The 13,384-nt window shown below is 43.0% G+C and overlaps 1 protein-coding gene across 5 annotated transcripts in view; it reads left to right on the plus strand.

The window, feature by feature from the left end:
* Nucleotides 1-13,384, plus strand: part of FMNL3 (formin like 3) — a 229,453-nt gene that overhangs the window by 164,309 nt on the left and 51,760 nt on the right. For all 5 annotated transcript variants that reach the window (XR_011202594.1, XM_069230516.1, XM_069230518.1 and 2 more), the window contains 8 exons: nt 1,269-1,343; nt 1,683-1,793; nt 6,406-6,555; nt 7,087-7,188; nt 7,561-7,843; nt 8,867-8,935; nt 9,128-9,252; nt 11,166-11,368. Coding sequence is in view for 4 of the 5 variants with exons in the window: in XM_069230516.1 (XP_069086617.1) it covers nt 1,269-1,343; nt 1,683-1,793; nt 6,406-6,555; nt 7,087-7,188; nt 7,561-7,843; nt 8,867-8,935; nt 9,128-9,252; nt 11,166-11,368 (1,118 nt within the window). In the remaining variant the exon portion in view is untranslated. The remainder of the gene's footprint in view (nt 1-1,268; nt 1,344-1,682; nt 1,794-6,405; nt 6,556-7,086; nt 7,189-7,560; nt 7,844-8,866; nt 8,936-9,127; nt 9,253-11,165; nt 11,369-13,384) is intronic.

The raw sequence follows: 13,384 nt of genomic DNA on the forward strand, positions 1-13,384 counted from the left end.
AAAATTCGGTTTTAGGATGCAAGTAAACTGGTGACCTAATTGAATTACGTCGTACAGGCATCAGTGTTCTTGTATTCTCGTGGTTCTAGTTACAGCTTGGAACCCAGTATTGCTGTCTCCTGGCGTCTGCTGTGTTTGATTTCAGTAGTATTTTTTAACCAGTAATTCTTCCCAAGTTTTTGTTTCTGTTGAATAGACTTGTTGTACGATGCCCTGCTGACTTTTGGCTAGGTTGTAGAAATACTACATTCATTCACTGGGACCTGCGTTTGGTGTAATAGCCTTCTTGTATCTTTACAGAAACATTTATTTAGTTGACAGTGCCCTTGTGCCTTTAGAGAGCTCTTTTTTTGAGGTGACCGTGTGCTTGCATTTTTAGAGTGTGAACCATCTTGTTGGTTGAACACTGCTCCTGTATCTATATAGTAAGTTTTCGTCAAGGTCACAATGCCCTTGTATCCTTACAGAGCCTGTGGTTGAGGTAAAACTGCTATTGTAACCTTGCAGAGCTCTGATTTGGGGCGAAGGTGCTTTTGTATGGTTACAAAGTCTTTTTTCAGGTAAATAATCTTGCATCGTTAGTCAGCCTGCTCTCTTCGCTTATGGGCTATTTCAGGATGTCAGCTCTGTTTTGTGGAGCAGTCTCTGCTTCGGTTATGGGAGTAGCTCATCTTGTATCCTCTGAAAGCTCTCTTTGGTTGATAACTGTATTTGTACCATAAATTAGTTCTGTTTAGAGGCTAAAGAGGGGTCATGATTTCTAAATAAATAAGGATGTTTGTGGGTTATGGTGCTCTTGTAATGTAACTCGGCTCTGTTTTCGGATGAACTTGTATTCTATCCTTATGGAGTCCTGCTTTGGGCGGACATTACTCTTTGTCACTCGCATAGCTCTGCATTAGGAATAACCATGATCTGGTGAAATAACAGGTCCGTTTGGTTTTGTGTTGGTGCGCAGATGTGCCTTGTGGTAGCATTATATTTGTATCGTAACAGAGCAGTGGTTTGGGGTGCTAGTTCTCTGGTGTAATCATGGAATCCTTTTCGGGGTGATTGTTTTAAACTTTAATTTTTAATTTGTTTTGGGGCGTCAGTGTTCTTGAATATCAGTGTTTGCATGTTTTAGGATAGGCCATTGGCATTCCTGAATGAATAGTATTGATAAGTTTCCTGGAGGTCTTAATTCAAGGTGAAGTATGAGCTCTGTAATTGTTTTCATGATGAGTTGGGCCTTAGACACTGCCATTAACCTATTTTTGAAATTGTAGGTGTGTAAGGAGAAGCATCGTTTTGAGAAGCTCATGGAGTATTTTCGAAATGAAGACAGCAATATTGATTTTCTGGTATGTGCTTTTTGGGCTGTGAAACCATGGCCCGAGATTGGTAATCTTGACATGCGGTTCCTCTGGGGAACATTGTGTGGGGTAAGCGGGAGGTTCTGAACATCTGCAATGCTTAAATGGGATTGCCGTTGTCGTAACTCTGTTATTTGTGTTTGTACAAACCTGTCTCATTCCTCACTCTTTATATTGTTGTCTTGTTTTCCAGCTTCTCTGGCTCAGTCCTTGATGTCTGTGTTGGTGTGTATCGTCCCTTACTCCCTGTTCTCTTCTCCCTCGTTCTGGTTGCTGATTCCACTGTTCTTTGTCACCCAACTGTCCATGATTGCTCTCTCTCCCTAGGTGGCATGCATGCAGTTTATAAACATTGTGGTCCATTCTGTTGAGGATATGAATTTCCGAGTCCATCTTCAGTATGAGTTCACCAAGCTAGGACTAGAAGAATTTCTGGAGGTAAGACCAAATGACAGTAGAAATGCATCAGTGAACTACCCTTTCTGATGTTTGCCCAAGACTCAAAAGATCTCTGCTTTCCTTCTAGATGACGTATTTCAGTTTGGGTACTTGAGGTGACCTCTACCTGCTGGGTTTCATTGCATTTTTGTGAAGTCCAAAAATAATCGTTAAGGCTATTTACAGTATCAAAGTATATTTGCCATTCACATACAGTCATTTGAATATGTGGAGAGTGCAATTACCTCATACCCTGCCTTGCAAGATTTGAGAATCGCAAATAAATGGTTGCCTGCATCAGAAGGTCCTCCATCTATGGTATCTTCCTTGTATTCACAATCTTTGAATTTCTTTTACATCACCTGCCAGGACCCAATATTTGTTTTCCTCTTTTTTTTTTTTTTTTTTTAAATTCACAGTGTTTCATTTCTGTTCATTTCTTTAAAAACATCCCAGAGATAGACAAATACTGGACTCTGTTCCACGTGTACTTCACACAATTAAGAGGTGACTTCATAATGCCTAAGATCAGGGCGACAGCCTTTTATTTTTAGCTACCACAATGGATATATTACCCTTAGAATGAACACCAACTCTTGCTTGAAGTCTTCTGTTACAGGTGAGTAACTTTTTCTACTGCAGCAACAAATCTAATTTATAGACTTTTACTAGACTAGCTGACGGAATCACACATGTCGGAGAAAGAGAACCATCACTTGTTCAGGTGGGGTTTCCAGATCCAAATAGTTCTGTGTGAGCATTTTGATTGGAAGGCATTGAATCCACAAAAACATTGCTCCCCTTTTTTTTAATTGATCTTATCTTTTTATTGTTTTGTTTTCCTATTTCTCCACCACTTTGTTTCAATTTACATGTGAGACAACCCCACATACTTTCCAAGTTCCTGTCCACTTTTTGTTACTTCCTTTGCTTCTGTTTGCTGATAACACAAAATTCACCTTTCTGCGTCACGGTCTTCCATTCTGTGTTTGGTTCCCTTTTCCTCATCCGTGTCTCCTTGCTTTATTGCACTCCCAGACAGTTTAGCATAAAAAAAGAAAACAGAACCGTATTCAGCAGTAGGTCTTGTTCCTAGCTGTATAGCCCTAAAGTCTTAGGATGTCGTTCGGCCCAAGTGACAAAAGACAAGGGTCATATTACTGGACGGGCTCAGTGAAGTTAAGTATTTTTAGTTTTTCTAAAGCTCATAAAATCTTGGTTTCGCTTAATTTCCAGCTGCAAGCTATTTCGCTGCTTTTTCCCATCTATTAGATAGGTTTCTTTCTTTCAGCTGTTTTCTTATTGTACACCATCCAAACAGAAATGTTTTCATCCAGGCAGCAGTGTTTGCAAAAAGGTACTAGTGGATTTCCATTTGACCGCTTGGCATAAATCTGAAGGCGAAGAGTTAATTAAAGTGTTCTTGACAGCAGCATATGTGACGCTAGTTCTGCTCCAGACAAAAGATTTGTATTGGCATGTCCAGTGCTTAATTTGTAAATAAAAAGGTGCCGGTGCTCAAAGCCCTCCTCTTAAACACGCGGCTGCTGCAATTAAATGTGTGAACAGGGAATACTAAGGTGGTGTAATCATGAAGCCATCTCGGGCCTCTTCAAACCATTTAAAGTCACTCCCTGCCCCTTCAGCTCACTCTATCAGATTTCTACTTTCTCCCTTTGTGACGCTTTTTCGTTTTTCACTTCCTCCGTCTTTCCCATATGTGTCTTTTGCTCGCAGCAAATGCTTGAGGCAGAAGAATAAGCCCCGGCCCTCAAAAATAAGTGCCGGTGCTCAGCATCGGAAACAACAAGCACAAATTAAGCACTGGGCATGTCGCTTTCTTGATTTAAATAAAGCCTCAGCTCTGCTCTGGGAAAACGCTGCATGACGTTCAGTTAAGTCAGTTTTTAATGGCTCCAGAATTAGGCCGTTATGGTACAAACATGTGGCGATTGATACCTTCTCTTGTCATTGTCAGATGATCCGGCCTGTTCTGTAACTTATTGTAATTCACAGCAGACCGATTTAAGCGGTTTAAGAATAATGTTTTCCTATTGCAATTGCAATCTTTGATTCTTGAATGACCCCAAGTTTTGGATCTCATTCCTTTCAGTGGAAGCACTGGATAAACAAACAGAAATTTACTTTGTATACTCTAGAGACCCCTATTGTGGCAGCCTGAATGCAAAAGTCCGATTTTAGGTAGCTTTTATTTTTCTGTTGTGGCAAACCGATCTATGTTGCTCTAACCCCAAATTAGCATTCAACAGTTTAAATCTCTCACGTTGAATTTCTTATTTGTGCTTATCTGATATGCGTTTATTTAGGCTGGCCTGTCCATGCATTTAGAATAACTGTGATTGATATCTTGCGAGGGAGAGCCCATTTCTCCAGTCGCTTGGCTTCACTTGAGTTCAGAGACCAGACCTAGTCTTTTTTACAAAAAAAGATAGATAATGTTTAGTTAAAAACGGGGTTTGGTTGTTAGAAAGAACACATTGAACTACAGTTTTGGTGTGCTGAATTCTAGGGCATTTGTCTGGTACTTTCCCCTTCTCCAATCTATCCCCTGAGCAGTGGACGATTCCAGATAGAGTGTCCTCCGTCCACTAGTGTTAAGAAAATGGCCTCTTTCCCTTGAAGTGCAGACCATATATTTCTATTTATTTGTTTTTTATTTCTTCCCCACGTGGTTTCCATTTACACTTGAGACACGGCTTCATGCGTTGCACACATTATTTATAGCAAGACCATCAAACTTGCTGATATGAGTGGTTAGAATCTTCCTCTTCACCAGGCACGTCTGTTCTGCAGAAAACACGCTCAGCTGCCTCCAAGTCTTTCACTGTTCCAAATTATAAAAGCTTGTGTTGAGGGAGGATGTTGACTTTCTTTGAATGAATCAAAAAATATGAATGTCAATATAGTGGTTCTGGGGTCTGCAATGCCTCTCATATCAATAGAGCTGTAAATACTGTAGACAGTAGGGGCATATGTACAAACCATTTTTGAGGTCGAAAATGGCCCGATTGGCCATTTCTGACCACCAAAATGCTTTGACATATGTGCAAAACACAGGTTGTAATTCGGTAACTCGTTCAGTACTTTTCAGGAGATGTCTCAAATGTCCAGGTTGGATTGTTTGGCATCAACTTGTATATATTTCGCCCCCTTTAGGAAAGAGATCTCACACCCTTCACTTCAGCTGGAGTTTGCTAGGGTGTATGTTAGGGAGTTATTTCTTGGGGTCAAGGGGCTTCTGATGGGCTCTGAGTGTGCCAGATTTTTTTTAGACTGTGAGCCTTGCCTCTGCTGTGTCAGCTGCTGCTGGAATGCACTCACATTGCTGATCCTAGGACAGGAATCTGTTGATAAGGTTAGTAGTCGGTGTATTCTCTGCACCTAGGCCAGGATTGTACTTCGTCTTCCTGCTCCAGCACTGCCTCTCTCTAGTTCAACCCTGCTTCTGAATCTGCTTTATTCTGCCAATTTCCTTGTTCATGTCCTAGCCAAAAAGAGTTGTTCACTTGAAAGCTAAATTCAGAATTCTTCTGTAGGTATCACGGTTCAAGCTCAAAAGTGGAAGCTAGGCTAAATGCTTAGCTGAAGTGTCATTGAACACTTCTCAAACTGCAAGAATGACTACATTTGCATCCATCATAAATAGTTTGCGTCCATGCAATGCTTATAGTAGATTCTACAGATTTTTTAATAAAGCCTCAGTAGTAGCTGTGTTGCAAGTCAGTCTCTAAAGTGTACACATGCTATCTGATGAGTTGTGTTTTATTTGGGTTTGTTGTCGGGGGTAGCCCTATAGCTACATAAAACTAAGGTACCTTGCTGCTGCCACCAAATAATCTGTGGGTGCTGAAGAGACAAAGAGGGTGTCTGAATCAGGTGCCCTATGTTGTCAATGCTTTGCAGGATTGGTGAGATTTGGTTGAAGAGGAACTTGAGAAAACTACTATTGTGTGATGATGATGTCCATTTCTTTAAGGACCACGCTGTCATGGGTGAAAGAGGTTATTACCAGAGTCCATTGCAGAGGGGATTTTAATTTGATTTCCACTCTGCATGATATCTTAAAGTGAGGAAAGCCAGCAGTAGGGAAGCCTTGAATGGAAATTCGAGGCTAAGGAGGGATGCTTCCACAATATGTTTCACCTGGAACCAGAGGTTTGAGATGTAGGTATTGTTTGCAATAATCAAGGCACTTATCTATTGATGCTAGTACAATGTTATCCCGTGTTGTGTTTTATTGTGAGATTTTAAAGGAGATGTTTAGCTTGAAACCCCATCTCTCGACACAGATAGCTACCAATTTGGTGGCATGGCACCTCTCTAAGTTGAGGTTTTCAGTAGCAATTGAAACAGTTCTGTATAATGCCTGGCTCATTCAAGTTGAGTGAGACTCTTGCGCCGGAAGTGAGCAGCATATCAATATCATTTCTTAGGGGTCTCAAGTCTCCTGAGCTCCTAGCACACTGTGTTAATACATATATAAAGAATCATTGCTGCATTTTCGAAGTTTTGGGTATTTTTCTTTAGCTGGCTTTGTGGGTGGGGCAACCACTACCCAATCCCTTTACTAAGGCCCTGTTCTTGTTGACAGAAATCTAAGCGTACAGAAAGTGAGAAGCTCCTGGTGCAGATCCAGGCCTACCTGGAAAACGTTTTTGACGTAGGTGGCTTACTGGAAGATGCTGAGACCAAGAATGTTGCGCTGGAGAAGGTGGAGGAGCTGGAAGATCACTTATCACACGTATGACATTCCCCTCTTATTGGGATGTATTGTGGGATGAAGGAAGGGGGAAATAGTGTTCATTTGACCATTAGAGTCCTGAAAAGTGTGGTATGACCTTTATGAGAGCATGGTGACATAGGGCACACTCCGTCTGAAGGTTCATGTATGCAGTATTATTATTCATTCATGCAAGCACAAAGCGAGTTGAGAATATAAGCAGTACAGTCTGTAAATCTTGCATGGGAGACCTGCAGTTTTGGAGGTGGTGTGTACTGCATTTGCAACGATGTTCACAGAATTTTAAAGTTGCAATATAGTTTTACATGTGCGTGGGAATTTAGTGAGTGGACAAAGGAGTTTCAGCATGTTGTGTAGTCTTAGGGATTCCTGTTGGCAAAGGAATAAACATGCCTAAGTTTTAGGGGTGGTTGTGATCTTTGTACTGAGCCATGAAAAGACGCAAAGTACTGTGTGAACAGGAACACTCTAGCAATATTTTGGAGTGCTAAACTTATGTTGCGGCCTACTCTAAGATGTTTCTTCTTTCAGATGACGGAGAAGCTGATGGATCTGGAGAACGAGAACATGATGCGAGTGGCAGAGCTGGAGAAGACTTTGTTACAGCGAGAGAAGGAGCTGGAGATTATAAAGGTCTAGAGGGGAAGGAGGATTGGGGTGAAGATAGAGGGAAATTTTGTGGTGAGAAGGGCAAAGTCAATGTTGGATGAGGTGTTGACAGGCATGTCGGAGAAGCGTCTGAGTCACATGTTGGTAAAAGAGAAAGACTTTTTGAATGGATTAAGGGCGTTATTGGGAAAGGGAGGGACTGACTTTGGTGAAAGGATCAATGGAAGCATCAGGAAGAGATACATGCTTGTTGAGGAGGTGAAAGGTCAATTGAGTGCAGGGAATATTTCAAGTAGAAGGGAATGTGTGGGGTGAAGTTGAAGAATGATGAACGTGTTGATGGAAAGATGAATATGGTTACCTTTTACAAACTCCTGCCTGTTACTTGGGTATTAGGAAACGTACGAAAGCGCCAGCAACCAGGTGCATACCTTGCGTAAGATCATCCGTGAGAAGGAGGCCGCCTTCCAGCACCTATGTCAACTTGAGAAAGCTGGCAGCATCCAGCCACACAAGCAGAGCACGGGGGACATAGCTCAGCCACCATTGGGCATTCCTGCTCTACAAGGACTAGGGCCAGCTGAGCCACACATCTTTCCAGCAGCGATACCACCCAGGGAACCCTCTCCGCCTCCACCTCCACCACCACCGCCACCTCCGCCGCCACCACCTCTACCAGGTACGGTCACCCTTAGGGCAGTCCTTAATTTGAGGTGGGGTTTGGCAGTGCTTAGCACTGCACTTCCTTTTCAACACCAGCACTACTGCCAATGGACGTGCGCTCAGTCAATTATTTGATAACAGTACAAGTGTTTAGCAATACAAAATGATTAAATGATACAACTCGGAATACCAGGGTACCACTCCATTTTGGTGAGACCTGCAGTAGTCTAAAATGTCACACTGAAGTGTAATAGTAGGTAATTCTGGCACTGCCATTCGGCAGCAATGGCAGGAGCTGGGGCGCAGTCAGTATCGTGGGCGCTGGCACTTGTATTATTGCAAATTAAGTACTGCCTTTGGAAAGCGTAGAGGAATCTGAAGCCTCGACTAGATTTTATCTCCTCTACCACAAGCCATGCAGACAATTCGCATCTTGTTCACATCCATGCTCTGTGGTAGCCAGGTGCCCTCAGAACATACTACAGAGCAGCCTTCACGTCTCTGCCTTTTGTCTTGATCTCTTCCTGTCTCCAGAGTTAGCTCATCCTGTATCATTCCTTCCACTGCCCTTATTTTTCTGACATTCCCTCTTGTGCCCTAAATTCATCATCTAGAAGCAGATGCATCTGAAAAGTACCCACTTGATGTTGCCCGTTAACACATCACCCAAGTCCTTAAGGCTCAAATTATCCCGCCGGTTCATTACCAGCAAGCTACTGCCTCTTGCTATTTAGCGCCAGGACGCTTCTTCTGAAGCCTCTGTGCGCTATACAAGTATAATTTGATTCACTGATTGAAGCTCTCCCTTCCAGATGTTTAGTACATACCTCTCACATGCTGTTTATCCACTACCTGATCTGATATCTCTTGTTCAGTTTTGTTTTTGAATTTCTACTGTAATGTATTTATGTATGCCCTGGGCTTTGTTCATGATCGAGAAAACCGATAACTCTGTATTATTAAAATTTATCCCAAGTGCAAACAGCTACACATGAGGCTGTGTCAAAACGAGGGTTTAGCTTTCCATTTTCTCCTACAGATCGATGCCCTCCTCCTCCACCCCTCCCAGGAGCATCACCGTCTGTGATTCTCACCGTTGGACTCTCCGGTAAGTGGCAGTGTAGGTGGTAACTTTGGCTTTTAATAATAACAGGGGGAAGGGGCAGACAGTTGCTCCTCCCCTTTGTCCTACTCAGAGCGAAGTATTTCTGGTTGGTGAAGGGGGTGTGCTGCAATTTTAATGTAAACTGTCTATTGAATTTCACATTGAATTGTCTTTTTTTTTTTTTCTCCTTTCTAGCCATCCGTATCAAAAAGCCGATTAAAACTAAGTTCCGCTTGCCCGTGTTTAACTGGACTGCACTGAAACCAAATCAAATCAGCGGAACTGTTTTCAGCGAGCTCGATGACGAGCGGATCCTGGGGGTGAGGCTCTGGGTGCATTATTTCATAGAACTTGATCTGTGCCAGAGAGGATACTACCAACACTTTGAGTAGGAACATTAGCTGCGTTAGTGTCTGAAAGCCTATGTCACTAATCCTATTCCTCCAGAGGGGTAGGCTGTCATTGTTTGGTTCTTGCAGTATTTACAAGTTTTTGCTGGACGAAGCTCACATCACTGTGGCAGAGTCCCATTCACAAGGCATTGCCAGAAGAAGATTGCATTGCTGATATCTGAGGGCACAAGTGGGAAATGTCAGGGACAAAGCTAAGTGATTGTGATAAAGCACTAGTCGTACACTGCAGGAGGATGCCCAGAGTGTAAACAATGCTGTGCTGGGTCGGCTTGTCTCAATCACAGAGCGTTGCTTGAGAGAGCACGCACTAGTGGGGCCCTTTAAAACTTCCATGATGCATTTGGTGGGAGCTCACATTGCTGCAGTCCTGTACCACTGCCAGCGTACTGGTGAAGTAAGTTATCACTGCTAATCTTCTGTAACGCAAACAGAGCAAGGCTGACTACCATACTAATATTTACTACAAGGGGAATCCAACTCTTGGGTGCCCTATAGCCCTGGCACGATCCGGTTGGCATTAAACCTGATGGGGTCCCATACTTCTAAAAGATAGTTAACAGGCGAAGCCTACCCCCTGGTATCCTACAGAACTGAGGGGACACTGTTAAGTGGAAACCTCTTCTCTGGGTTCTCCCTGAACCATTGTTCGGAGTTGGACTAAATGGGAATTAGACTCCTGTCTAACCTGGAGTGGGCAGTAGTGAGTGTGTTTGTTCTCATTGTTACAGATATGCATATGTTTATGTGGATGGGACTGTATTGAAGGAGATTCAGGATTAAGGACCGCTGTGGAGGATGATGTGCTGACTGTCTCAGGGTGACCCGTTTGAGTGTTTTGCTTGGAGAAGCTTATGGTGAGTGGTATCTGTCCTGGTTGACACTAGATCACATGGAGGGGTTTTGACTCTTTGTCACAGAGTACTGTGAAAGTTGGATTTGTGCAGAGAAGGCTATACTGAGTGTATTTGCTTTCAGTAACATGGGGTCATGTGGTGGGCGCTGGACTGAGAGATACAGTTTGTAAAGTGTATGGCTGTTTGACATGGTTGCATAGAGGGTGCTTGCCTAAAGAACCAAGCATGACATGGTGTGTTCCCTAGCTACAGAATGTTGTGTGGAAGGCCCTGACCTTAGTGGTACAAATTTATGTGGGAGATGCTGGGCTGAGTGACCCAGGAGTGCTTGTAGGTGGCTGTAAAAGTTGACGTGCTGTTTTGTTAAAGGTGCTACTTAGCGAGGCAAGTGCAAGGAGTGTGCTCCAATGAATTGCACAGGATTTTGTATGGCACATGGAGGAATGTAACAGTGTTTATATTTCATGGGGTATGGTACACAGTGTTGCATTGAACATACTGTACTGGGTAACACTGGTTATCTGCAGTGTGCTTTACTGTATGAAACTGGGTTGCTTAGAGGGTGCTTAACTCTTTGGCATGGGATTCTGTGAAAGCTGTTGTTTGAGTGGCCTGGGATTGTGCTTAGGGACTGGACTGTGACACTCGGTTGCATAGATGTGGCTCTATCTTGCACAGTTTTTTACTTTGGTTACTGCAGTATGCGTCAATTTGGGTTGTTGCTTGCAGGATGATGTATTGGTTTTCATGGAGGTTTCTATATTGAGTAGCATGGATTTGTATTTAGGTTACTTTACGGCACAGGGTTTCAAGTTATATACAGTAGTGTGCGACACAAGATTGGCTGGTTGGTTCAGTACTGGATGCTAGAGGGCTGTGTGGAGGATGGTGTTTCTGTATTACACCAGGCTATGTGGCAAAGGGGCTGCGTGCAGCTTGCTTGTCTGACTATTTCCTTTCTTTTAGGATTTGGATCTGGACAAGTTTGAGGAACTGTTTAAGACAAAAGCTCAAGGAGCTGTCATGGACCTGAGTGGCCCCAAGAACCGATCCTCTCAGAAGGCAGCCAGCAAAGTGATGCTGTTGGAGGCGAACCGTGCGAAAAATCTGGCCATAACCCTGCGCAAGGCTGCCCGCAGCACTGAGGAAATCTGCAAAGCCATCTATACGTAAGGCTTAATCAGGGTGTGAGCAAAAGATGAATATTCGTTTATCGCTGCCTTAAAAGACCCTTACCTCAGACATGTCCTACACATCGTTTAACAGTCTTCTATGCGGAGGCGATGAGTGGTGACAGAACTCATAGTATGCATTAGTTGACTGGTACATGCCGCTAAAAAAGGTGTTGGCGGGAATATCAGCTTCTGGTTTTAGGTTTGTGCCCTGGTGTGGCTAGTCAGGCGTTGCCTTATTGATTTACATCACTCTTGACATTTTGGTACTAAGGGCCAGATGTAGCAAGCAGTTTTGCCCATTCTGTGTCTATGGGAAAATGTGTTCGTACATATGCCCCTTAGTCACTTAATTCTCAGATGGCAAGTACCATTGTTACCATTGTGCAAGAGGACCATTAATAATGGGAAGCAAGATGATTTGTTGATAGTCATACAACCCCTTCTAAATAAATGTATTGGCCGTCCAGGGCCTTGCCGGTTTGCACTGGGGAATGTGTGCCCTTGGAGTGGTAGCTCTGGCACTGTCCATAGAACTGCATACATGCGTGCATATGTTTCTGCTGTTCTCCTGTCTTGACCCAAAAGAAGCGGAAAATATGTCAGGAGTTGCAGTGGTGAAAATGAATGCTTGAAAATTTAGAGACTACAGAAACTAAAATACCAGACGGTTAATTGATTTTAAATAGCCTGCCTAAACTCACTGAGGAAACATTACAAATATGAAAAAGAGAGCAATCTGATTAGCTTGAGTGCAGCCACACTGCCTGTTTAAGAAGGTGCCGCTACCCTTTGATGTGCTGTTATCCGTTGAAAGTTGGTAATAGTGCCATACATTCATAATAAATGAAAGTGCATCAACCTGAATAGCAGCATAACAGTATGGAGATAATCCTGCGCACTGCCTACGTGTTCTTGTCATGGTACATGTAGTGTGTCCATGGTAGTTCCATGTATGTCACAATGCCTGGTCACTGGTATGTAACAGTACCTCAGTTTCTATCTGGGTGTTTAATGGCATTTTATAGGTTGATATGTTCTCTGACAGTATTGCAGAGTACTTGATAAATAGTGTGCAATATAATCTCATGCTGCCTATAAACCAGGCCCCCAAGGTCCATCACAAACCCTTCCTGCAAGTGTGCACATTACCTCATGGACTCTGTTGCCAGTGGTGGGAAAGTAACTTGCAGTACCTGTAGCAGTATCTAACAGACCACTGATGCGGGTCTGTAAGAACTGCATCTCCGTCTCTCTCCACATGTGTGTAAAGGTATTTCACAGTCTTACCTTCAGGTGCTTAACAGTCTGGATTAATATCCTGTCTCAGTCTCTACCTACAAGTATTTAACTGTATGTTACAGTCTCTGCTATTGATGTCCACCAACATCTCACATTATTGTCATACAAGTATGTATGCTGTTTCATTGTCCTTCATAAGGTTCTGTAACACTACATGAAGGTCCTGCCTGCCAGCATGCAGCTCATGGACTGTCTATTTGATGTGTAGCCACATCCTGTCCACATGTGGGTAACAGTGTCTCATGATACCTGCCACAGTCATGTTATAATATCTCACTGTCCCTACTACCAAGTGTGTAACAATGCCTTACAGTACTTGCACTTGTGTATCTAACAGTATCAGGTCCTGGAAGCAGGTGGGTAACAGCACCTCATGATTCCTGACCACTGGCTTTTAAGATTAATGGAAGGTTCCTGGCTGCAGCTTTGTGACAATCTCACTCTCTCTCCTTTGGGTGCAAGAGTATCTCACAATGTCTACCTGTGTGGTATGGGGCTGGATAGGTGGGTGAACTATATCAGTCCATGTACACAGATTTTAACTAGCCAAACATTAAAACCCTAACATCCGACGTTTACATCAGCAAATTGTAAAGTATACAAGTTGCACACAAAAACCAAACCGAAAAACACGTACAGCTTTGAATAATTTGTATACATATTTAGTGAACAACAAAAAAGCAATGCGTTCACAGGAAGCCTTCCCTTACT

The sequence above is a fragment of the Pleurodeles waltl genome, chromosome 4_2, assembly GCF_031143425.1.
Source record: "Pleurodeles waltl isolate 20211129_DDA chromosome 4_2, aPleWal1.hap1.20221129, whole genome shotgun sequence".
In the NCBI taxonomy this organism is placed as follows: Eukaryota; Metazoa; Chordata; class Amphibia; order Caudata; family Salamandridae; genus Pleurodeles; species Pleurodeles waltl.